The 27349-nt window shown below is 40.1% G+C and overlaps 1 protein-coding gene across 1 annotated transcript in view; it reads left to right on the top strand.

Moving 5' to 3' along the window:
- Positions 1 to 27349, top strand: part of TNPO1 (transportin 1) — a 73510-nt gene that overhangs the window by 15205 nt on the left and 30956 nt on the right. The window contains exons 2-7 of the mRNA XM_059491843.1: positions 1529 to 1711; positions 1891 to 2004; positions 4469 to 4544; positions 21459 to 21608; positions 24943 to 25049; positions 26138 to 26271. Coding sequence (XP_059347826.1) covers positions 1900 to 2004; positions 4469 to 4544; positions 21459 to 21608; positions 24943 to 25049; positions 26138 to 26271 — 572 coding nt within the window. The 5' untranslated portion in view covers positions 1529 to 1711; positions 1891 to 1899. The remainder of the gene's footprint in view (positions 1 to 1528; positions 1712 to 1890; positions 2005 to 4468; positions 4545 to 21458; positions 21609 to 24942; positions 25050 to 26137; positions 26272 to 27349) is intronic.

Here is a 27349-nt window from a genome sequence, read left to right on the forward strand (position 1 = left end):
TGGAAAGGAAACTTATCTTCTTCTTGGCTATGGATCCATGCCATGCTTCTCTACCTGCTCTTTCCTGTTCTGTCTCTCAATCTTCCTTTCTTTCCCTCGTTTCCCATTTTTAATGTTGTTCTTCTTTAGCACGCTTTGTTTCCAGATAATATTAGATATAATCCTTGTGTCAAAATTTCTGAATAGTAACTTTTGAAGCTCTAATCAAGTTCAAACTTGACAGATGTGGGAGAAGTCTCAAAGAAACATCAAGTTTCTACAACCTTACTTCTAATGCACAGTTAGGTGAATGAGCCCACATTAGCTCTTTCCTGATTTGTTGGACTTCAGCTTTCATCTGTTAGAGCTATGCACACATCCCAGAAAGATCTCTCCTGCCCATACAGTGGGAGCCATTAACATCAGTTTTAATGGTGTGTATCAAAATCCTTTTGTTTTGACATGTTCCTATACTGGGGTGAAATGAGCAAAGATTCACCCTGATCAGAAAAATCTCATGTAAATCTTGTGCCTATTCTTTCCTACTAAGTAGTGGCACGTCTTTATGTACCTGCCTTATTGACTTCATCTTTAGGTACAGCAAACTCTTAAGAGGTGCTCAGCTTTTGTTGTCTCCCAAAAAGTCCTGTGATAACTTCAGCACTAGTTGCAGTACTGATTTTGTCTCCGTCAATAATATCATCACATAGTAATAGAAGAAAAGTTAGCTAAGGACACTTCTTAGAACCTTGGACTTGACAGTCAGTGTTGGGGAGGTGAGACAAAGAGGCATGCAGCAAATTATCTGGGATTCACCCTAGGAATCAGTAGTGTTCCCTGTCCTCAATGCCTCTGAACAGTTGCTACAGCTGAGATTGTAACGTTTCAACTGAGTTCTGTACTGCAGCAGAAACTAGTTTTCATGTCAAGTGAGGTGCTTACACAGTGACTAAAAGTAAGGTTATAAAAACCAGGGAATTACTGTCTTTCACGTTTTAGACCAGTTTTAAACAGCATGTATTATTCTGTTAGTATATTACATTAAAATAACTGCATACATACATGTGTAATGCATATTTTACATATATACATATGTATCTAAATTATCAATTTTAACTCGAGATCTCCCGTGATATATTTTGGGTCTCAGTTTAAGTTACAGTGGATATTCAAAGCAATTTCTCTGGAGTTTGCACGCCCCAACCTCCCCCTACTTCCATGCGTACTTTGTCCTGTTCCCTCTTTACATGCGGAATTGGGAACTTGTGAGATCTGCTCAGCGCTCAGCCAAATGACGTAGATGTGGAGCAGGTACCACGTTCCTGACCCCGGGCTCTGATTTCGCGCCCGCACATCTCTTCCGTGGCAAGGCGGGAGCCTCGCACTCGTTGCCGGGCGCTATCCCAGGGGGCTGGGCCGGGCCCGGGGCGTCCCTCCGCTCTTCGCCTGTCCCGTTCGCTGGAGGTTTCTGTCTGTTCTCGGGTGGGCGGCGTGGGCTCCCCGTTTCCCGTCGGCCAGGATTGAGGTGCTCGCGTTCTGTCGCCCGCAGGCTCCTGGCAGTGTGGGACGCAACGGGGAAAGGCGGACGGCGGCGCCGGCGGCCCCGAGGCGGCCCGGGCGGGCGGAGCCGTGCCCGGCGCTAGGACCCAGCAGGACGCGAGGCGGCTCTTCGGGCCGGATCACAAATTCGTCGTGACTCAGTCTCTGCTCAGCGCGGAAGCAGCGGGAGCAGGTCGGTGGTCTGCGTCTCTCCAGCGGCTGCTGGGGTGCGTGGGGGCACGAGAGCCGGAGCGGAACGGAGCGGGCACTGCCGCGCCCCTTCCCTGGCCGGCCTTCCTTCATCTCCGCCCGCCCCCGCCCGGGCCCTGCCGCGCCGCCAACCGCGGCCGCCTGTTGTCTGCTGTTTTCCAGACAGCCAAGATGGAGTACGAGTGGAAGCCCGACGAGCAGGGGCTCCAGCAGATCCTGCAGCTGCTCAAGGAGTCCCAGTCCCCGGACACCACCACGCAGAGAGCCGTGCAACAAGTATCCTTGGCCGAGGCTGGCGGGGCCCCGAGAGTGGGCCGGGGGTGGCCGTGGGCGGGCGGGGGGAGCGTGGCCTGCGCGGCAGCGGGGCCGGCGCTGCGGCAGCTGAGCCGGCCCGGCCGGGGAGCCGCCGCAACGCGGGAGGCCGAGCCCTGGCCGGAGCGGGCAGCCGTGGCGCGGCGTTTGAACCGCCGAGGCGGCCTGTGGGCCGCGTAGCCGCCTTCACCCGGCGGGCACTGGGCACCTGTTGCTAGCCCAGACACAAGGGCCGCTTTGGGTTTGACCATAGGGGGCCTTTTTTCAAATTTATTTATTTATTTTCAAAGCGGGCACGTCTCCTCCGATATCCGCCGCTCTTTCGGGTTCCCCCGCCCAGCCCCCAGGGCGGCCAAGCGGGAACGGGGCCCTCGGCCCGGCGGGTCCCGCCGAGGGGGCCGGGAGTGTCCCGCGGGGTGTGCCCGCTGTCCCCGCGGCAGAGAGGGGGCGAGCTGGGGCCTCTCGAAGTAATCTGGCGCCGGGGTTCGAGGTGAAAGCCGTAGCTGGTGGGGGTAGGGCCGCTGGCAGAGCCGCTGCCTGCGCGCCCTCGTGGGCCTGCTGGTTCTGACACTGCGCATTTTGGTGCGTGGTCAGGATGTTTTTATTTGTCTGGAAGCTTGATCCTGAAACTCGGCTCTTTAAAATTCACGAAAATGTGGAGCTCTACAGTACGTAGTTTCTTGTACTGCTTTGATTTGGTGTTGTGGATTGATGTTTTTTCACTCCCATCCCTCCTCTTTCCCTTCCCACCGCGGCCCTCCCCCCCACCCCTCCCTACTGGTTACTCTTCATTGTGGAAGTAATGAATACCAAGGTTTTAAGGAGTAAGGATTGAGAAAGCAAAACCTTAAATTAGGACTGATAGAAGCGTAGGCCTTAAAAAGTAAAGGCCTCATTTATTGTTTCCTGCTCCTTGCACTAGCCATAAGTGCTATGAAATTTATAGAAGTGCTGAAATTCTATGAGGAGTTTGTTATCTGGATCTCTTTTTATTTAACGCATTTTCTTGAAGGTCTCCACAGAAGGCAACAGAGTTTATTTAAGTAGGTAAGAACATATGTGTGTCTGTAAACATTTATATTAAGAGTTTAGATTTAAGCCAAATTTGCTCCACTTCTACACTTTTGTAGCAAATGCAGTGACTGTCAGGAAGGTTTCTGCTCCTGTCTGAAAAGTGAAGGTCAGTTGCATCTTGATCATCTTGTTCTTTCAGCTGTGTTCTAAATTTTTAAAATATGATTGCTTTCTTTAAAAAATCCTAAACAGAAGAGTCTAAAGAAGTAGTCTTCTGATAATGCCTCAAGCTTAAACTGATGCTCTTTAGTATTTAACATATCAAAGTGTTTATAGGAACAATGTTTATAATGTAGCTTTACTGTAAAATTACGCTTTAAAGCTTTGCTTCAGATAATTTAATTACATTTTGTTTGTTTATTGAGCTATAGCATCATATATTCATGATGGGCAGTATAAGTGATCCTGTCTGTCTTGATGATGTATAGAACTTAACTGAACAAAAGTCCTTTTAACTGATGCTTGAAATTCTTTTTAAGAGATAGTGAAAACTCCCTGCTATGTCGATGTTGGCTAGTAAAAGTTAGTGGTAGAAGGCTTTGTGTGTGTGTGTAAGTGTAAAGGTTCCACACAGAAAAAGAAAGGAATTGTGGTGTCTGTTCCAGGATGCTGTTTAATAGCATGTCCAAGTGGGGTTGTGATTAATGGTTTCAAATTTAAAGTAACTTAGTCCATAATTTTTTGTAGAAAAATAAAAAATTTGTGTGTTTATTCTGCAATGCTGTTTCTTTATGATGCTGTTTTAGCACACTTAGGTGTTCAGGTGTCAAATACAATGAAGTGGGAAGTATACATTAGATAAAACCCTTTGTTAGTACAGTTATAAATTAGTATGGTTTCAGATATTTTTCAGTTTAATTTGTTGTATGTTTCATGGAATGAAAATGGAAAAGTTAAGTGGGTGAAGGAGTTGCTAAGAAAATTGGTCCAAGAACTAGTCTTAATTTCATAGACCAATTAAGTGTTTTCTCATTAAGTTTCTCTTAAATACTGCTCTTTTTGTTCTTTCTTCTCCTTTCTGTTACATTTTGATCCATTTGACTAGACAGTTGTTGGTAATGTTCAGCTGCCTGTTGCAGTGATACAGCTTTACAGGTATCTTTAAGCATCTGTTAATTTTTGTGTCTTCCCATGGATTATTTTTTAGACTTCCCCATAACTAAAAGCTATTGCTTCAGTGAGAAAATTACAGAAACTGTTTTTAGGTTGTTCATATTCTGTATGTAATGAGCTTATAGTCACAGCTGATTGAATTGATGTAGCAGTACATAACAAATATAACAATCTTCGTATCCAGAAAGCTGTAAATATTGTATGTAAAGATTCAACTTTCCTTAACAGTTTTTCACTTCAGAAACTAGAACAACTTAATCAGTACCCAGATTTCAACAACTACCTGATTTTTGTTCTTACAAAGTTGAAGTCTGAAGGTAAGTCCTTGAGATAGTGACTTTTATTTTAATTTTTTGGTGTTCAAAAAGAAATTTATCGTTTTGCTTCAAATAAAGCAAGAGCTGGCTCTAGTCAGCTTCTGGATTGGTTGACCTGTCTGTAGTCTTGTAGAATTCAGTGCACTCAGTGGTCTTTGTGGGGAAAAAAAATCTGGTAACTTATTAGTACTTGCAGTATCAGCCTTAGACTGGAATCCATTCTAAATGGCCTATGAAATCTTCTGAGAATGTTAGAGCATCATGCCTCTATTGGACTGCAGTAAAGTTGTGGATTAACTGTGGTGAATCATGACTGTATACATTCTAAAACATACTGCTAAGTTCAATTATGATAATTATCTCTGTAGTAAGGAGACTGCTAAATACTTTGAAGACTACATATTTAGAGTTGTCCAAAGATGTCTGTCATAATTGTCATTCTGAAGATTTAATTGGAGTAAAAAAAAGTTAGAAATCAATCATGTTCTATTGTTATGGACATTACAGTACAGACTGTATATGACATAGTGTATAGCCTTTACCAGTTGGTAAATCCAGCCAATTACTTTGTGTTCAGGGTGTGTGAAAGATTGTCTTCTCAGTGGACTGGAGCTATTGTTTTGAGGTGTCTTTGACAGAGAAAGGAAAATTTGTTTCAAGATCTGCTTTAGCACATCTGTTTCTTTATGTGTGTTTTTAATTGTGTTTGGTTGTTCGGACAGTTTTCTAGGTTTTTTTCCTTTAGTGTTTTGCTACTAGTGCTTTTTCTGCCACTTGATGTTTCACATCTTTGTTTGTGAATGCTTGCTTTTTCCCTTTGAATTAGATTTTACTTATGTGTGGCCCGGTAATGTTGAAAGAATTGTCAAGAATGTTTGTCTACATTTTAAGTGCTGTTTTGGTTGTATCAGCTTGCTTCAGGAAGAGGAAAACAGGAGGAGTATGAAAGTATGTTTTCCTGGTTAAAGGCTAGATTATATTTAAGTGCTTTTGTGTGTTCTGTGTAGGAAGTCACCTAGTAATCTGCAAAGTCACTTAAGTCTGAGAACAAGACTTTTCAAGACTTGAGTCAGCCAGGATACGGTATCTTTGAATAAGGTGCCAGTGTAGATACCGTGTCCTTTATACCATTACCAGAAAAATTTAAAGCAAAGCAGTTCCAGTAGTGGGACATGGAATCTGTACAAAGGATGTGACAAGGAGGATGTTTCATTTTTTCTTTTGTCCATGAATTTGTTTTCTGACACTTATACAACTTCCTGATTTCTCTTTCTTCATTCATCATTTGAGCCTGAGATTCTAGATTGTCATAGATGTTTGGTGTTTAGTGGTGTGTCAAAATCTACCTTCCGAACAGAACTATTTTGGTTATTCTGTAGTCATATTTTCCCTTCCTTGTGTTTAATCACATCGACCTCTGTAGAATTTGATAAAGAGTAGGAGCTGTTATGGAGTGTAAAGCTGTTTCATCTGAGGGGAAAACAGCAGTTTGCAGCAGGTTGAGGGGCCAAGCAAGCTGGGAAGAGTAGCAAGTTTACTTCCAGGGAGCAGTGTTTTGGATCAGATTGCACTGATATCTCTCACAAATACATCAGGTATATTGTGAGACTGTTGAAGAACATCTGATACTCTGGTGATGCTCTTGTCCAGCATCATGACATTTTTAGGGTCATAACCTTTTGTCTAAAGCAACTATTTTTTACATCTGTATCTCTGGTTCTGGAAATTTGCAAAATTTGAAGGTACCATAACCGAGTCTGGTTGGTGTTTTTCATAGTGTCTGCCAAATTCCAAATTCTAAATATTTGAATTTTATTGTCTTGCTTAAGTAGGACTAATGAAGAATAGCAGGAGGCTGTTGATTGGATTTGCTTTGAATCCACCAACAGCCCTTCACCTATGCTCAAGTAAGGTAATGAGACTGTTAGAACTGCTGATCAGCAGCTGCAATACTTGGACGGACTCATCCCAGTAGATAGCTGACTCCAGTATGACTGAGAAAGCATTCTGTTTTCTTTCCTGCTGAAGTGGTTCTGTTGGCTGTCTGTCTCTACAGCCTTGCCACAGACCAAAGCATGGATATTCATACTGTTAGAAGTTTATGTTTTTATTGTGTGCATACTATTCCAGCAGAAGGAGCAATGAAAATAGTCTTATAACATATTTGACATCTTTTTCAATAAAAATTAAAGTGTTTTCATAGTCCATGAGAAAAAGATCTTGGCTTGGTAGCAGATGGAACTGAGATTTGATTCAATTTTTGCTACTGTTGAAACTTCTGCTGAGAAAATAGTGCTTAAGGATACATTTAGGTGACAGCTCCTGAATGTGGGAATTCTGTCGTTTGGTTAGTTGAATTGTGTGTTAAATAGTATCATTCTACTGCAGTGAATGGTATCATTCTACTGCAGTGAAGATTGGTCTGTCTTTGACCTGAGTTTTGCACCTCTGTGGACAATTTGCAAGAAAACTTCTACAATGCTTCATTTACAAAACTCGCTTTCACTGAGCCCTGCCTTTAAGATACTAAGGTAACCCTTATGTGTAGCTTTACTAAGGTAAACCTTATTTTAGCGCTGTTACTATTCCATTGCAAAAAACTGTTACCTTCTTTTCCTCTAGTTATAGTTCCATCAGGCTTCTTTTTCTGAATGCTTATGACTTACTGGTTTAAGACCTATTGTGATAATCCTACATGTAAATAGGGGTTTTCTTGGCTTTGTTTTTAAATTTTTCTGGGCCCTGTCAAAGCTTATTAAGCTTGGGTCTTCCTGGAAGCAGGAATGCCCTGCTACCATTTCATCAGTGAAAAAACGTGGTGTACTTTGCTGCTACAGCATATAGCCTAAAGTTTAAATACTTCATTTTTTCTTCTTGTTTTTTTTGGGTTTGGTTGATGGGTTTTTGGGGTTGTTTGTTTGTTTTGGTTGTTTGTGGGGGTTTTGTTTGGTTTTTTGTTTGTTTGGGACTTTCTTTGTTTTTGTTGAGAGTTTGTTTGTTTTGATTATTTTAAAATTATTGTGCATTTCTAAAGACGGAGTTGGGAATCTGAATGAACCCCAGTGCTAAAAATATCACAATATAAAACTTGTTAAGGGCACAGCATTCAGTTAGACAGTGGGCAGGGTGATGAAATAAAATAAGATCCCAAGCCATTAAAATTTAAGATATAGATCTCTTGTTCCCATGAAGTATGTAGTTCCCATGAAGTATGATGCTTAGTGATCTTCCTTAGGTAGGAAGTATGTAGTTCCCATGAAGTATGATGCTTAGTGATCTTCCTTAGGTAGGTAAGATGGAGTCCAGATTAACTGAAAAGTAGTTTGAAAGAAAAAAAGAATTGTTTTGGTAATTTATCTGTAAATGGAGATATTGCATGTAGGTGCTGTGAGTCTAGTTGTTCCTTCTTGGACTGGAAGGTAAAAAACCTCACAGATAATGTAGTAACACTGCCCTGTCCTTAATGTTGGATTTGTGGTTGTGTTCTTCAGTGTCATCTGAGGTAAGCTCAGAATTCTCTAGTCTTCTGTAATTTGTTTTCTGGAGTGTTGTGTGCATGTTGCTTCTCAGATAATTTTCTGGTTTTTGTGTGTTTGATCCAAGTCATGCACCTGTATCCCCCTTTCCTTGTTTGCATTATTGCATCCCTAGTCCAGGTATGTTTCTTTGAAGGAAAGTATGAGAATGTATTTTCCTAATTTCAGCCTCTTTGCTGTCTTGCTGAGGCCTGTTCTAGCCTCTGCCTAAGGTGTGCTGAGGTAGTTCTCCAAGATATATGAAGCCTGAGGCAGGTCAGAACCTCTAGATGTCATAATATGGACAATTCATGCTGCAAGCAGAAGCACTGAGTTTGTTTCAGACCTTGCTGACTGCAATGACGAAATTTCCAAAGTTGCCTATATGAAAACTTGCTTTGTTTATGCCTTTTCTAAATCAAGATTTGTAAGATATTTCTTTCTCCTTCTACTCTAGACAGAAATAGCATCCTTCTTAATTTGCATTGTCCTATTGTAGGACAACTGCATCAGTTTCCTGGTGTTTTCTGCTTAGTTTCAGTCCAGAATTACACCACACTTTTATTTCAGACAGCATTCTGAACTTTGGGAATGGGAGATGGATGTGGCTTGCACTAAACTATGAAAAGATTATATCTATTGTTATTTAATGGAACATGTTAGTTTTGCATTATTTCTATAAAGTTCTGCATTCACCTCCCCCCCCTTGTCTGCTGGGCTCTCAGCAAGTACTTACGCTAATAGGAAAATACAGAGAGAAATGCATCATGGTCCTGGTAATTTCTGCTGGCTTGTAAAACTGCTGTTGTCTGTTCTGTTGCAGTTACACAACTGTGATCTTGTGAAGGTGCTTTAGTGACTGACTTTTCACCCCATCCAAACATGGGAACTCTAGTATTTATTCTCCGCAGAGTATTATCTGCATAGATTGATTGGTCACAGTCTGTGGTGTAAGGCTATTGCAGACAAGGATCAGAGTCCTTAAAAAATGATCTTTTACTGTGAAGGTGAATGAGCTGAAACTGAGAACACTGCTTTAGTGCTGTTTTTGTCACATGCTTTAAGGATGGTCTTTTGAGCTTATTTCCAAAATACTTCAGATTTTTATAAACCAGTTGAAGATAGAAGAACATGGTCTCTGCAGTTCTTGGTCTTGTTCATGTGATGATCTAGTCACTCAGAGTACTTTGATCTGAAACATTACCATGGAGACAGGTCCTGTCCCCACCCTCCTCTCTCCCCTCCCTCCCCCTAGTTTTTGTTTCAACAAAGCTTTTTACAGATAGTAATTTATGCTCTGGTAATCATGACACTAATAATTAATCCAGTTCTGCACATATGATTCAAAATGGCTTTTTGTCAGATATTACTGAAATCTGAAATGTTTATGTGAGTTTGATGTGAATGTTTTCTGCTGAGTCTTGAAATTTAAACTTGATCCGGAGAGCAGTTTTCGTGAATCCATTCTATTAGGACCTTTCTTGGCATGTTGGTATTGAAAGATAATTGAGGCTAAGCAAGAAAAAGACCGTGATGTTAGATTACATGTAAATTTGCCAGTTACCCATTTCAAGAAGATACCTTTGAGAAGGATTAATCCAGAAAAGTGATTGAGGAGTTTTAACTGTTAAATTAAAACAGAAGCTCCCCTCCCCAGCCACTTCCCTCCAGTACAGTCACCCTACATATGACTATTAAATATACAAAAATAATTGTCAAGCAGTGAAACTGATTGCATTACCATTCAGAAAACAGATTAATCTACCTTTACAGTTTAAAATGCTTCATGCTCTGTATAGTGTCCTCCTTAACAACAGCAAAGTATTCTCTGAAGTTCAGATACATGAAGAATTATGAAAAGACTAACTTCTGCTAATGAGTGGATAAATACAATAATTGAGTTGCCTAAAAGGGAAAGAGTAGAATCATGGAATATCCTGAGTGGGAAGGGACACATTCACAAAGTCACGAGTCCACCTCCTGGCTCTGCACAGAATACCCCCAGGAATCACACCATGTGCCTGAGAGCATTGCCCAAACGCTTCTTGAACTCTGTCAGGCTTGGTGCTGTGACGACTTCCTGGGTAGCCTGTTCCAGTGCTCAGCCACCCTCTGGTTGAAGGACCTTTTCCTGATATCCAACCTAAACCTCCCCTGACACAACTTCAGGCCATTCCTGTGGGTCCTGTCACTGGTCACCACAGAGAAGAGATCAGTGCCTGTCCATCCTCTTCCTCTCACCAGAAGAAGATGTAGGCTGCAATGAGGTCTCCCCTCAGTGTCCTCCAGGCTGAGCAGACCAGGTGATCTCAGCTGCTCCTCACAGGGCTTCCCCTCAAGGCCCTTCAGCATCGTCATGGCGCTCCTTTGGACACTCTCTAGCCTTGCATGAGGCTGTTGTGGCACCCAGAGCTGCCCCCAGCACTCGAGGTGAGGCTGCCCCAGTGCAGAGCAGGACAATCCCCTCCCTTGCCTGGCTGGCCATGCTGTGCCTGATGTCCCCAGGACACGGGTGGCCCTCCTGGCTGCCAGGGCACTGCTGACCATGGTCAACTTGCCATCAGCCAGGACCCAGTGGTCCCTCTCTGTGGCACTGCTTTCCAGCATCTCATTTCCCAGTCTGCCTGCACATCCAAGGTTGCCCCATCCACAGGTGCAGAATCCAGCACTTGTTAGAACTTCTACAGTTGGTGATTGTCCAGCCCTCCAGTTTATTGAGGTCTCTCTCTTCATGGCCTTTCCGCCTTTGAAGAAGTCAGCAGCTCCTCCCAGTTCAGTATCATCGGCAGACTTAGTAGACATACTATCAGATAATTAATTTTGTAAGGTTAGTAGAAATTCCATGACTTTCCCCAATGTGCTAACTAATTACTCCTTTCCATGCTTCTTTAGGGATTTTGTAGTGCAGGTTTAAGTAAAGTCTTCTCCTATTTATTTTGAGTTTTGAAAGAAACTGAATTTGATTGTGGATTTGTTATGTGATTCAGTGCTTCAGGAACACTTTCCTGGAGCTCTTTACTTTAAACATCCAGAATTGAGAATATGAAATCTCCATTGTTATTTCTTTCCTTGTTCCTGAGGGCCATAGAAGGAAAGAATTGCTATGTCATTGTCTGAAGTTCAAGTAGTCTTGGATAAGATCTTTGTTTGCCTTAAAATAAATCTTTAGGTGTAAGATGGAGGTATTTAATCAGCTGTTTCAAACCTTTCCTTAATGTTTCTTTACAGGCTGCAATGAGTATTTCTTTATATATTTTAAAAAGTAAACTCTCATACTCAGTGATGTTTGGTTGTTTTTTTACATCAAACCTAAGTGTACTTAAAATGCCAGTATGAAGCATTCCTATGGGTTGTTTTCCTGAAGAAAGCCAAAGTGTTGCTGGTATTTCTAAAAGAATTCTGTTCAAACCAACACCAAGCATTGTTTGATTCAATGCAGTTCAGAGGTGCCGGCTATTTGGAAGGCTGGAAGCAATATCGCCACCTCTTTCTAGACTTTTAGAAAGCATACTTACTGTTAAGCATTGGGATGATAAAGCTTTTCAGCATGTATGTTACCTTGCAGTGCTGGGCCAGATGCAGTTGGACAGTGAACCATTTTATAGCACCAAATCTGTTTTAGTAAAGGAGTGCCCATTACCACTGTTCATGTACAAGTTAAACATCTTTCCTTTAATGTCACAAGCGAGTGGAACCTGGAAGAAAGAAAACAAAATACTTTTAATACTCAAATAATAGCATCCACAGTATGTTTTACCAGCTCCAGAATTGAGTATCTTTACTGTCCATAGAAAGGGCACATCTAGACACCACAGTTTCATGCTAATACCAGTAATAGGATATTTCTACGGCTTTTGCAAAACATTTTAAACTCCTTTCTTCTACTTCGGTAATAACATAATACGCATTCTTTAGAACCCTGATGAAGCTCAGGCCTTGTGCTTTCAGTGGGCATTCAGGAGCGACTGTGCCATGACAGAGCCACGTAATCATCAAAGAATGATACAGTAGTTTTGATTGAAAGGGACAGTAAAGATTAATTACAACTCCCCTGCCATGGGCAGCGATGCCATCCACTATATCAGATTACTCAGGGCCATATCTAACCCTTGAAAAATTTCAAGGATGAGGCATCCACTACTTCTCTGGGCAACCTGTTCTTTTTCCTCATCACCCACTGAGTAAAGCGTTTCTTCCTAACATCTAATCTAAATTTCTCCTCTTTTAGTTTAAAAATCTTCTCCCTTTTCTTACCACTATCTGTCAGTGAAAAAAGTCACTCTCTCTGCTGAGAGGCAGCAATTGAGGTCTCCCTAAAGTGTTCTCCAGGCTTTACAACCCCAGGTCTCAGACCGTCTTCACAAGCGAGGTGTGTTCCAGCCCTCTGATCATCTTTGTGGCCCTCCTCTGGACTTGTTCCAACAGGTTATTGTCCTTCCCGTGCTGGACACAGCAGAGTGGATGCAGCACTGAAGAGGGGGACTCATCAGCACAGAGTGGAGGGGCAGAATTCCCTCCCTCACCCTGCCAGCCACACTGCTTTAGATGCAGCCCAGCATGTGGTTGGCTTTCTGGGCTGTAAGGAGACATTGTTGGCTCGTGTCCAGCTTTTCATCCTCTAGTCCTGTGCTCTCACTGGTTTCTTCTCCCAGTCTGTACTCATCTAGGATTTCCCTGACCTAGGGGCAGCACCTCCCCTTGGACTTGTTGAACCTCATGAGATTCTCGTGGACTCATTTCTCAAGCTTGTCCAGATCCCTCTGAATGGCATCCCTTCTGTTTTGTGCTGTTCAGCTGCACTGCTCAGCTTTGTCATCTTCAAATCTGCTAAGGGAGCACTCATTCCCAGGTAACAATGACTGTAGTCTGCACTTAGACTGTGTAGGGGGTTGATAACTGCTTTGGCCTGTAGCAGTTGTCTGCTTCATCTAAAGTGTCACACACTGGCACTTGAAGCAAGTGTCAATTCAACGGGACAAATTTTTAGTTTGATAGCTCCAAGGAAAAAGCATTCACATAACTTCAAGTGATAGATGTTTTTCTCTGAATCAGTAGATATACTACTGATCAGAGAAAATTCTGACTGGCAAGCTGTAAGTCTCAGGAGCTTTGAACATTGCAAAATAAAAAGAGCTCCCAGTTTTCCAAATGTTCATTCCCCTATAAAGAAAGAAGACTGATGAAGTCATAGGTGGAAACTGAAAACTGAAGAGACTAAAGATGGATTTATAACTGCTCAGAAGAGCAGCATGGTCACCCAGCAAAGCATCTCAGATAAGTCTCATTTTCACTGATATTCTTAACCTTCCTAGTAAGAGCTCTTGTGTAGCAAAATTTAAAAAAAAATCTAAGGTCCTAAAATCATAACAGTAATAAAATATTAAATGTCTGAAAGTGAATTTTCCCTATTTTAGCTAGGTACACAGCTGCTTAGGAAGAACACCTCCAGTTGTGCCAAACCTATGTTTTGATGTTAACCAGAGTGTAACCTAACATTTTAAATTAAATGTCTGATGATAATGTTCAGAAAAATCAGCCAGAATGAAGGGAAGAAGGAAAAAAAAAAAAAAAGGAAGCACACTGAGTACAGACTTAGTAAATAAACAGGAGTAGGTTTTCCTTTCATTAAGTCCTTTCATTAGGGGAAGAAGCTTTACTGGCTGTTAAGGGTATCAGAGAAACAAAGCAGTATGGCCTTAGAACATTTACACTTGCATGCTACCACACAACTTTCTGTCAAACTCTACCTATAGGATATAGACAGAAGGAAAACTAATCAAAATTTCCACAGCACCCTATACAACACCGATGTTGTATCCTGTATTTTGTGTTTCCCAATACTCAGCAGTTTGAATATGATTCTGAATTACTCTTTTTGATAACACAGTCTTAGTTTACTCATTCAGGTAATCCTTGTGTACCAACAACTATTCAAATAACAGATTATCACATATTTTAAAGATTCACCTTTGATATATTCAGAGAGTGCCAAAACCTCTACTCATCTGACAAGGCAATTTCTTCAGATAGATTAATGACTCTAAATCTGTATTCATTCACTGCCAGGTGCTGTCTAAGCAAGTTCCATTGGGAATGTCATAGTTTCCTTTTCCTGTGCACTTGACTAAGCACAAAAGTCCATGTTGTCATCTTCCTCCTCACCCTCAAAAAGTAAATGCCAGAGACATGACATTATTTTTGAATGTAATGTTCTTAAATTACAGCACTGTCTTGCATTTGTTGTATAGTTTGGGACCTTTCAGTGAATCATGTTCTCATCATGCTAAATGCCAGTTTCTTAATAATTATTATTCTGCTCTTGATAAAATTCTGGGAGTGGTTTAGCTGCTGAATCAGGAGACAACACGAGACTTCGTAAGAGAGGAAAAGTGCTGGGACATCCAGGAGATTATTGATAGACAAGCTGAAAGTAGAAGTGAAACCAGAAGATTAGTTCTTTAACCTTTTTATTTGTTTTGTAAGTCTGTAGAGATATACAGAACTTGGCCTTTTGATTGACGTGTGGTAATTATTGGTTAGAACACAAAACCTTCCAAAACTAATTGTAGTGGGTTTACCTGGCTGGATGCCAGGTCCCTGCCAAAGCTGCTCTGTATTTCCCCATCTCATCTGGACATGGAAGAGAGAATATAACAAAAGTCCCTGGATTTAGATGAGGGCAGGGAGTGATCATTTGCTGATTACTGTCACAGGCTTGGGGAAATAATTTTCTCTGTGACCAGTCAAATCAGATTAGGGTTTTGACAAATAAAGCCAAATCTTAAAACCACCTTCCTTCCACCAGGGCCTTTACTCCCACTTTTCTCTACCTCCTCTCCCCCAGTGATTCAGGGGGACTGGAAATGGGGGTTGTTATTAGTTCACCACATGTTCTCTCTTGCCACTCATTCCTCCTCAGTGGGAGCAGTCCTCATACTTTCCTCATGCTCCAGTGAGAGGTTCCCTCCCACAGAAGGAAATCTGCCACAAGCTTTTACAACATGAATCCTTTCAGCAGGTTGCAGTTCTTGCCAAACTGCTCCAGTGTGGATCTCTTTAATGAAGTGCAGTCCTTCAGGAGCAGACTGCTCCCGTACAGGCTTCCCACAGGGTCACAGCCTCCTTCGGACATCCACCTGCTCAAGTGTGGGATCCTGCATTGCCTGCAGGGGGATATCTACTCCACCATGAAACCTCCATGGGCTGCATCTCCTGCCTCTCCTTCAGTTACCTTAATGTCTGCAGGCTGTTTCTCTTACATAGTCTCATACTTCCCTCTACTCTGGCTACAATTGTTCTTGCATAGTAATTTTTTTTCCCCTTCTTAAATCAGAGAATCATAGACTATGCTGAATTGGAATGGACTTGTCAGGACCATAGAGTCTAGCTGGCCCTCACAGGACATCCCTTGAATCACACAGTGTGCCTGAAACTGTTACCCAAATACCTCTTGAACTCTGTCATGCTTGATGCTGTGACCACTTCCCTGGGGAGCCTCTTCCAGTGCTCAGCCACCCTATTGGTGAAAATCCTTTTCCTGATATCCTGCCTAAACCTTGCCTGACTCAGATTCATGCCATTTCCTCAAGTCCCATCTTGAGAGTGAAGAGGTGGCCACCTCCTCCTCTGCTGTTTTCTCACCATCGCTGATGGGCTCAGCCTTGGCCAGCAGCCAGGTCCATCTTGGAGCCATTTGGCACTTGTTCTGTTGAACTTGGGGGACACTTCTTGAAGCTTCTCAGAGAAATCACCTCTGCAGGTCCTACTCTGCTACCAAATCATTGCCACATAGACTCAAATGTAATAACTAACAAGTTTATTTTTGGGAAGCAGTTCAATACTTCTCCCATATTGTCCACAGTTCAATTTTATTTACACCATCATCTTAAGAAGCATAACTTACTCTTCAATAAATATGCAAAAATCAGTATCAGCAGAACATTTCCAACTTCTGGTCTCTTACAGACATTCCTAAGCTTAGGCAATTGAGTTAAATTATTTTCCATGACTCACATAAGTCAATGGAGAACACTGATTAACTTCAGTCTAGTCACAACATTTCAAGGTCATTTATGTGTTGACATTACTGAATGTTTTGAAATACCATCACTCCACTCATGACGTGATAGTAACCATAATCATTTATGTCAGAAATGTTACACTTAAAGCATAGTCCAGTATAAAAAAAAAAAAGGCAGGACTTTTTTTCTGTTAGGAAGCTTGTGAAGCTGTTTTTTGTGCTGTATTCTTATATATTAGGACAAAAGAAAATGTTCATTTTCCACTTCCCATATTACACAGTTCTGGTGGGATTCTTATTTTTTGGGTTTTATCTCTTTTAAGTCAGTCTTATTAATACATCAGAAATTTTCGTGTGCAACCGTGACACTAGTCATTTTCAATGCACATTGTGTATATGAACATAGTAAATCCATATTGATAGTTAAAATGCAGAATGACAGCTTATTTCTAAAAAAGTCTTTACAGCTTTAAGATGGGGATTGACAGGCAGTTCTGCCTTAGAAGAAGTCTCACCCTCACATCTAATGTTGCCAATATCACAAGATACCAGAGCAAAATAATAGCCATGCACATAAATCATTATATCACAGCTTGTGAATGGAAAAATGTTCTCATCCCAGTCACTCAGTTCTTTTAGCAATCCTAGCAAGTTATGTTTGACCTGCTCGTCAAACTAAAGGGCAGGAAGGAAATGCAGAGACAGTGGAAGTAGGGACACAGCACGGCAAAGACATGGAACAGGTCTAGAGGAGGACCACAAAGACCATCAGGGGGTTGGAATACTTGTGCAATAAGGAAAGGCTGAGAGAGCTGGTGTGTAAATCGTGTGTGTCCAGCATGTAAAAAGTAAGGCTTTGAAGAGATGTTATTGCAGCTTTTCAATACCGGAAAGAAGGCCTGTAAGGAAGACAGGGACAAATTTCTAAGCCAGGCCTGTTGTGATAGGACAAGGTGTAATGATTTTAAGAAAGAAGGATGGTTTAGATTACATTTATGGAAGAACTTTTCTACAATATGGGTGGTAGAACACTGGAATAGGTTGCCTAGAAAGTACTGAGTGCCTCATCCCTTTAAACATTCCAAGTGAGATTGGATGTTGCCATGAGCAACCTGATTTAATTAAAGATGTTCTTGCCCATGGTGAGGATGTTGGATAAGATAACCTTTTTAAGGTACCTCCCAACCCAAATCGTTCCATGATTCTAAAAGGCATGGTGAAGCATGTGCTTACCTGGGCTTGCAGGTGGGCTACAAAAAGCTTCAGGCTTCCAGATACACAATCTTTGTTGTACAAACCCTTGGTAGAGGAAATGTGGCTGTTTGAGGACACACTTTGCTTCTTAAAAGCACTGCAGTAACCCTAAAATAATTTGTGTAATGTGGCTATGCATCCATTTGCTCTGTGTGTTGCTAAAATTTGGAGATAGTATGAGAATCTTAAAACAGAATTGAAAATTTACTGAGAAACAAATGATAATTGTTATGTGGTTCTATTTTAAAATGAGGCAGTGTGGGAGAGAAATCTTCAACTGATGAACTGATTTGGCACCAAAGATGATACTAAATGCCAGAGGTCTGCTTCACATTCCTTCCTTTTCTTGTACTATATGTTCTTGTCAACTCTATACTCCAAGTTGACTGAGACAAAAGGAGACAAGACTGTGAGCTTTTTTGATGGGAGAAGCATATGGCTAACAGAACTAATCACAAAATTTATGAAGACTGAGGGGTATCTTACCCAGCTCTTAAGCCATCTGCCTATAATTTTGATGTTACAGCAAGAATTCCATCCAGACCTATATTACTGTCTTCTGACAGTGTAGCTGTTAAGTTGTTGAACAGCCTGTATTCCATAAATAACCTTGTCCAGTCATATCTGATATTTTTTTCTTAAACTAAGACTTTAAGATGCAGTGTTATATCTTTATTTTAATGCTTGGATATCAGATTCTGGGCTGCTTCTCTGTCTCAAGTGGTTGGTGTTTGTTTAGCACAAAGTCCTTTGTGACTTCTGCTTGTCTGCTCTCAAATCTTTGATACTTATCAAAACTTTATTAAAGGTTTTGCTGTTTTTAAAATTTTTCTTCTCTTTCTCATTTTGTTACTTCTTTTTCATTTGTCAGAGATACCACTTCCATTATGAATTCCATGAAATCTTTGTTGCAGATATGTGGAATAATCACTTCCTATGAAGACTAGTTTTTCTGTTGTCTTGGCTAAAAGAATGGATTAAAGATATTTCGTACTTCTGCATACCATAGAATAGTTTGTGGGGAAAAAAAATGGTCCTGAAGTTTCACGTGCATGTAGTCTTTCTTTTTATCTAAACTGCTTGACTAATCCGTGTGGTTTTGACAAAAGTAACTTTATAATGTGTGTATCTCTGCTTGATTAAATTGAAGCTGTGGCTTTGTCCCTCTTGTAGCTGTAGCCGGGCATTCAAATGGATTAATGTTTTTCCATAATGCAGTGTTTAATATTTTCATTCTAGAGTATATCCTAATAGTGACTAGCCTACTGTATTCTAATCAGACTTTGGTTCTCACCGATTTCTTTCACACCAAGAAGTTAGTGCTGGATTATAAGGAGTTACAGTAACTACTGTGTTTGGTGTCTCTGGCAGTTAATGATAATGGGGTTTTTTGTGGTTTGCAAGTTTTAAAACATGGAAATTAAAAGAGGACTCCTTTGGCTTCTTTTCTCCCCAGGCACAATTTTAAATCATCATAACAATTTATGAGTGACTGAATTTCTTAAAGATGTGTGTACCTACCAATGGATGACAGTTATGTAAAGCAATCAGAGTTTGACATACTTTACTGGTCTAGAATTGATGTGAGGATTTTACTTTTAATTTGAAGACTATCCCAAAATTACTTGATTTGACTTTTCAAGTAACTATAGTAATACTTGTGATGGCTCACAACTGAGTTGTGAGGTTGAGAGAAGTTTGTCCACTCATACAAACTTTAGTTTTTTATTTAAAATAATAAACCCTCTTTTCCCCTCCTTGTCCCAGAAAAGGTGCTGGTAAATGTAGTGCTGTGCAAGTGAAGTGAGTTTTATTTTTTATGTTGTTTAGAAGTTGGCATTTAAATCATACAGTGTAGGTAAAGTTGTAGAATTTTCTCAAATATATATTCATTGGATGGGTTCCTGGTTTATAAAGTTATTGAATTCTAAAGGATGTGTTTGTTTCTACATCAATACCTTTGTAGTTCCAGAGCATTCTAACTAATGCTTCTTTATAACTGAAATATGTACATAAAAGACAAGATTAAAAAGTCTATGAAGGCACTCTGCTCCTGGCACTCAAAATCAGTTGATAAAAAATGAATTTTAATTTCTGATCAGCCAAACAGTCCCCTATCTTCTGAAAAGCTCTGTTTCTCTTCCAGCTGGCATAAAGTGTCCAATGTCTGTCAGTCAGCTGTCAGTCAGACATTGCAGTATTGTGAGACTCTTGGTGTTGTGATGCAGTAACTTTAGTTTGAAAGCACTTTATATTTGAAAGCCATATATCTTATTTTGCTTATTTCTGTTAGGTTAATAATAGTTTTGAAGGGCAGGAATAGATCCCTATGTGGACTAGTTCTTGGCACAAAGGAATTCCTTATTTTGTCTAAATCAGGACTTCATAGCAAAAATTCAACAAGTGGCTAAAATGCTGATTAAAATTAGCTTCCGGTGTTATTAGGGTTCCTGTAAACTAAATTTAAATTTGTTTATATTGTCAACTAACCCCTTCTATATAGAACATTCAGATCTTTCACTTTCAGCATGTGTCAGATGTAATACCAAGTTACTCATGTCCTTGGTTAAGAATGAAACATGAATCTACTCCATTAGAAATGGAAAATCTAGACTGTTCTTTTTCCATTCCTCTACTTGGCTCAGTATCTTAGAGAAAGCCCAGTGAACAGAACTGAAACTGTTGCCTAAACTTAAATTCTTACTCAATTCAGGTCAGTTCTGGTTGCATTTATTTTTTAGTTCATACTATGTAACACTTTCCTGTTAATATTGTCTAAAGATTTTTTTCCTACTTCCTCTAATTATTAATTTAATATATCCGAATTTGGCATTTCTAAAGGGATTGAAGTCCCTTACTTCTTAGAAAAATTGAACACTATATTCATGTGGGAATAGGGGTAGAGTTTTTACTGCACAATCACTACATCATTTCCATATCCTCCTGTGGTGGGTATGTGACCAGTTCCTTACAGTGACAGTATAGCAGCAAGCCTGTCCGTATAATCAGAATATCTGAATGTCTTTGGCTGACAAACACCTTTAATAGATTTTCTTATATCGCATGACTTCATATCTGTTCCTTGCTTGTATGAATATTCAAAACTTTCTCTTAAAATGTAAAGTTTGCAATCCAACATTCTAACTTTGTATAAACAGAAATAATGTATCACAGAATCACACAATATGTTGAGTTGGAAGGGGCCAACAAGGACCACCAAGTCCAGCTCCTGGCCTTCATAGGACACCCATGTGCAGAATCACGCCATGTGCCTGAGAGCATTGCCCAAACGCTTCTTGAACTCTGTCAGGCTTGGTGCTGTGACGACTTCCTGGGTAGCCTGTTCCAGTGCTCAGCCACCCTCTGGTTGAAGGACCTTTTCCTGATATCCAACCTAAACCTCCCCTGACACAACTTCAGGCCATTCCTGTGGGTCCTGTCACTGGTCACCACAGAGAAGAGATCAGTGCCTGTCCATCCTCTTCCTCTCACCAGAAGAAGATGTAGGCTGCAATGAGGTCTCCCCTCAGTGTCCTCCAGGCTGAGCAGACCAGGTGATCTCAGCTGCTCCTCACAGGGCTTCCCCTCAAGGCCCTTCAGCATCGTCATGGCGCTCCTTTGGACACTCTCTAGCCTTGCATGAGGCTGTTGTGGCACCCAGAGCTGCCCCCAGCACTCGAGGTGAGGCTGCCCCAGTGCAGAGCAGGACAATCCCCTCCCTTGCCTGGCTGGCCATGCTGTGCCTGATGTCCCCAGGACACGGGTGGCCCTCCTGGCTGCCAGGGCACTGCTGACCATGGTCAACTTGCCATCAGCCAGGACCCAGTGGTCCCTCTCTGTGGCACTGCTTTCCAGCATCTCATTTCCCAGTCTGCCTGCACATCCAAGGTTGCCCCATCCCCAGCTGGTACTTACCCTTGTTGAACTTTATATGGTTGGTGATTAATTTGTGTACTCTGAACCTGAAAAGGTTTGCTAGATGAATTGATGGGTGTAGCTGGAAGGAGAGATAAGGAAATGAAGATTAATATCTATATATAAGCTTTGATCTTGTGGCATTTTCTGAAAATATGTTTTATTTCTGTGAGCTGATTGAAGATTGACTGTAATTACTTTCTGTTGCAGATGAGCCAACACGTTCCTTGAGTGGTCTTATCTTGAAGAATAATGTAAAAGCACATTTTCACAACTTTCCAAATGGGGTAACTGACTTCATTAAAAGTGAATGTTTGAACAACATTGGTGATTCCTCCCCCTTAATTAGAGCTACTGTAGGTAAGTTTGTTCTTAATGCTGTCCTCTGCATACTGAAAATGTTTCTTGTATAGGTGTAACTGTAGTAGGGATATAAAGAGTTACTAAATTAGTAAAATTTTTTGTTTCTCATGATTGTCACAACCTCACCATGTTTCAATGAAATTTTTCTTTATTGTGGATATAAAGATGTCATACTTTAGATTCCTGTTATCTTAGAAGTGATGTAGCAATTCAGTTCATATTTCTTGAAATGCAAGATTTGAATCTTCCTAAATTGAGCTTGCTGCCAGCTTATATACCTAAAAACAGGAACACGGTAAAGGCCTGACTTAAGAGCTATTGCAGTGCTCTGATTGCATTAACGAAATGCTTCTGTTAGCTGATTTTCTGCACCCCACCCCCTATATGCACACATATGCACATCCTCTCACAGGATCATCATACCATGCATAAGGCATTCCCGTAAAGAGCTTCTGTCAGAAAACAGTAGGTAGGTGTGGTGTACGGAACTTCATAGTATCATAAAATCTTGAAATGATCTCAGAAGAGGCCTTAAAGGTTATCTAGTTCCAGTGAGAAGTTTTATTTGTTACTTGAATTTTTGATTTTGTAAATACCTTGTCTTGATAGACATCTTTCATAACATACATATATTAGTATTTTTTTTTACTTAGTTCAAGGTGAAGTTGCTTTTCTGTTATTTGATAATGTGATTTCCTTCAATGTTATAGTAATTTTCCTGGTCTGATCAAAAACTAGAAAAACATAAAGTATGTGTTTGAATACTGAAAATGGGTATGGGTGTCAGTTCAGAAAGAAATTTAACTTTTCTCAGATGACTCATCTTTTAAAATAATCTGTCAGTTACTATTTAGAATAATTTGCTTTTTCTATAGGATTCCTTCTCCAGGCATTCAGGTTATGGACTAAAGACTAGAGGAAGTTACTAATTTCTTAAAGTAATTTCCTGCTGTCTTGCCAGTTGTGAAGCTGCTTTACTATGAATTCTATTAATGATCAATGCTACTAATGAGAGTAGCAATAAGTCTTTGAGTGGCAGGTACTCTTTGAATTTCAGGTTGTAGAAGTCACGCTTACTTCTTTGTTCATAGGAGTTCTCAATGGAGTACAATAGACCTAGCTAAGGAACGTATTCCAGCTCCATTTGTTTTGCTGTCTTAGGGTTGTTTGGTGATGGTCTGTGGGGTATTTTTTGAGGGAGTTAGAGGTTGTTTGTTTTCAAGCAGTTACTCTAATTTTTCCTGATGGGAGATGCTTGTGGATTAGTAGCTTAATTATTGTTCAGCTTTAGGTGATCTTTGCAGGGATTATTAGGCATATATGAACTCTGAAGATGAATAACAGCTGATGAACTGCATGCTTGCATAAATGTTGCTGTTTTGCATGTGTTTGGCACCTTTCTGTTTGAAGTGCTGGATCCTTGTAGCTATCTGAACTTGATCTAATACCCACTGGATTTTAGATACTAGTGAAGTGTAAAGAGGTTACTGTCTAGCTAGACAGCCTTCTTAGCATGAGGTGGCCGGTGGAGATTAGAGCTGCTCTTTCTGCTGAGTGCGTGTTTTTGCAGTTCAAGCACTATCAATTTAATGAGTCAATTGCAAATAATACCTCAGGAATTCTGAGAGCAAGAACATCAAAATGGCATCAGAGAAGCTTTAATGCAGTATTCACTCTCCTTTGTGGTCTCTAGCATCTAGTGCTAATCAGACAGAAGGTACCTTTTCGCTCAGATGGAGGCAAGCTGGTTAATCCCATCTTCAGAAGTCACCTTGCTGAGGACAATGAGCACATGACTTGAGACCAAATGATAACTGCACATTGTTTTATCCTGACTTAGCTTGTCCTTATTCTAATCCCCAAATGAATAACACAGTGTATCTTCTCTGTGCTGTTCACCAGTCGTATAGGTTTTAAAACCCCATGTGCTAATTTTGAAATATAGATTCAATGAGGATGTAAATACATCTCCTAAGATAAGATAAGTGTATGCAACTGTTCTTAAAATTTTCTAGGGACTCTAGTCTGGGCAGGACCTTAGTATAATTCCTGATTGAAAGCAAGGAGGGTAAAGGGTTTAAGTGTTTTAAAGTAGTGGAGGAACTGGAGAGTTGAAAGCTAACAATTGCCCTTTAAGGGGGAATTTCATTATGAAGTTCAGCTTTTAAAAGTTAAGAAGTTCAGAAATCAGCTTCAGGAGTTACAGAGGCAAAGCACCATTTGTACAGAAAGTTTATAATGGCATGTATGGCCTGAATTGCAGGCCAGACCATTTCATCCTCTGAAACCAGTTCTGGGACCTTGAAAAGATCCAGCATATTTCATCAAAGGAATAATGTGAAATATTTATTAATTACTGCATGTCCTGTCCAGGATGTCCTTTACTCTGTAATGCTGTCCTTTATTCTTTTGTATTTAACCAGAATTTTTGCATTTTATTCCAAAGAAAAATGATATATTGTGAGTAGCTCAAGGCAAAAGCTTGAGAAACTTCTTCCATCACATTTTGCTTGGGAGATTACTAGTTGTAGTAGTGTTGACTTCTTCTGTGTAGTAACTGCCAGTAGCATTAAGGATTGTGCTAGCTGTTACATTTTGCATTGAGGCAAAATGGACTCATACAAATTCAGTTCTAGTTTATGAGCGGCTTTCTCTATCCCTGTCACTTAATTGATTTTTCCCAGGATTTCTATGTGTGCTGGAAACACAATTACTGATTCTTTGGGCTGACCTGTGTGTTTGCTGGCTCTTACAGCTCCTAACTGGCTGACCTGCCATAGTGTTTAAGCTCTTAGTAGGTACCTTGGTCTTAGAATGTGTCCTTAATGTTTTGCATGAACATAGTAAAGTTGTAAACGTGTAATTTATCGCTAGGTTGTAAGTTTATTGAACGACAGATTCCCACATTCATGCTTTCATCTGGTAGTAAAAAAGGAAGTAACTTGGGATGGATACTCTGTATTTATTAAAGGTCCAGAGTTGCCCAGTGTTTAGTAAATTTAGAGCCAAAACTGCCCTGCTGTGGTATAAATTATACAGATATATAAATGTTATAAACTACAGTTTCCTTAAGTGAGGTTACATGGTGCTTGATTTCTAATACTTGAACCCTTCATAGCAGCAGGAAGGAGCAACCCACCTTTGCTGGTCAAAGCCCTTCAAATAGCATTTGCAATTAAATGTACTTCCTCTTCTTATGCTTGCCAGTCCTTAACAAAACTATGACTTTCTTAGCTCTTTAGATATTGAGGGGAGAAAAATATGAAAAATGTATATGAAAGAAGTGAAAGCATGTGAGATCACATTTTCTCCATTCTTCTGTTTCTTTTAGGCATTCTGATAACAACCATTGCCTCAAAAGGGGAGTTACAGAATTGGCCTGAACTCTTGCCAAAGCTTTGCAGCCTGTTGGATTCTGAAGATTACAATACCTGTGAGGTAAGGAGATTTACAGAAAACAGAAGAGGATCTGTCTGAATGCCATGATTTTTTTCTCTCTTTAGGGACACTATATATATGTATTGTGTGTACGTCTGTATGTATTTATACATGCCCATGTCTTCTCCTTGCAGAATGGTGGCTCAGATTTGATACTTTTTCTTCTAAATGTGCTCCATATTCTTACTGTTCAAACAAATTGATTTTCTTTGCATAAAAGTGGAATGAGATTGCAGATGGATAATCATCATATCTCAGCTCAGAAGTCTCCTGAAATTACTGTTCTGTGATGCCTAATCTTTTAGGCGCCATTAGCATCATCAAGCTGGTGTTGAATTTTGTCTTATATAAAAGTACTTTTCATTCTTTTTGTAACTTAACCTGGAAGCGTGATCAATTGCTATATCAAGGTGAAATTAACTGTTTTGTTTAGTCTGTATGAAGGGAAATAAGTAAATAACAGTTTTAAACTAATAAAAAATATAAAGCTCTGTCTGATGTAAAATAATTAAGATTGTGATCACAGCATTTGAATTACTTAATAATGTCTCCAGGAAAGTGCAAAACATGTAGTATAAAGTGAACTTCAGAGACAAATAATGATCCAAGATGCCACATTGTTTTTTAGGGTTTTGTACTTTTTTCTCTCTGGAAAAAAACCCCACATTTGAAAATTAAACTCAAATATATCTCTTTTGTCTCGTAGTGAATCATGAAAGGAAATACAATTATATATGCAATTAATTTGGATACTTCTGCTCATCCTACTTACTTCTCAAATAAAAATTAACTTTTAAGTGTTCTTTGAAGTACATTTGGATACATAACGATCAAATCAAAATAAAATTATCACTTAGTCATTGCTGACTCCTCCAGCTTGAGAGCTGACAGATGCTCAGATGCTGGTTTAAATAAAATGCCTTTAAGAATATTTCAATTTAATCATTAATTAGTTATCTGCATTTACACTATTAATTAGCTACATTTACTGTGTTGTGTTGAAATTACCCATTCTATATGAAGTCTTAAATTTTGTTTTCTTCAGAATGCAAAAGAAGATACTTATTTGTTTATTCATTTTTAAACAGGGCGCTTTTGGCGCTCTTCAGAAGATATGTGAAGATTCTGCTGAAATTTTAGATAGTGATGTGTTGGACCGGCCACTCAATATCATGATACCTAAGTTCTTGCAGTTCTTCAAGCACAGCAGCCCAAAAATACGGTAGGTTTATGAGTTGTACTTACAGTTACCTGTTAAAATTCTTTTACATTAGCAGCAAGGCTGCTGTTTTGTAGATCTCTTTAAAACCTGCTTAGCTATTTTAAATGATCCTGCAGAAACCCACAGAGATTCCATGCATCAGTAATTTTCATTGTATCTTTGAATAAGCTAAACTTAAACTATGGAGCTTATCTTGATAGTTAATACAAGAATCTCACCTCTTCATACAATCAGTAAATGAATCCAAAAATTAAATAGCTTCTTTTAAGTTTTTGCATATTATTACAAAAAATTCAATGCTGTGCTTAGAACTTTTTATTCTGATTAGAAATTACAATTTTACATTCCTTTTGTAATGGCTTCAGCAATGGGAGAGTGAAAATTCTTTTGCTGACAAAAGTTTCTGATTCTGATGGAAGAAAAAAATTCTGCATTTAACTGAACTTCCTGCTGAATCAAATTAAATGGATTCATCATCCCTACACTGTAAAACCGTATTACTCTCTCCAAAGTAACAGTATAAAACAAAAATTCCAGAATTAAATTCTATTCTGCTAGTATTCATTACAAAGAACAAAAAGCTTTTACCCTGAATTGAGCCAACGGAGTGCCCCTGCCATAAGGAAGGCTAATGGTATCCTGGGCTTAAGTATTGCCAGCTGATTTAGGGGAGGTGATCCTTACCTTATTCTTCCTGGTGAGAACACACTTGAAGTACTGTGTCCACTTCTGGACTGTTCAGTGCAAGAAACACATGAATATACTGGAAAGACTCCAGCAAAGGGCTGTATCTGTAAGGGTCAAGAGAGTTGGGACACACCAACATATGTAAATACTTTAAGAGAGTGAGAAAAAAAAAAGCACAGGCTCTTTCCATTGGTGCTCAGTGGCAGAACTAGAGGCAGTGGCCACAAATAGAAACTCAGAAGTTTCTTCTGAATATCAGAGAACAGCTTTTTACTGGGAGGATGACCAGTCCCTGGCAGAGGTTACCCAGAGAGGTGGGGGAGTCTCCATGCTTGGAGAGATACTCAGTAGCCAGCTGGACATGGCCGTGGGCGAGTGGCTGTAGGTGGCC

The sequence above is a fragment of the Ammospiza nelsoni genome, chromosome Z (genome assembly GCF_027579445.1).
Source record: "Ammospiza nelsoni isolate bAmmNel1 chromosome Z, bAmmNel1.pri, whole genome shotgun sequence".
Taxonomy (NCBI): domain Eukaryota; kingdom Metazoa; phylum Chordata; class Aves; order Passeriformes; family Passerellidae; genus Ammospiza; species Ammospiza nelsoni.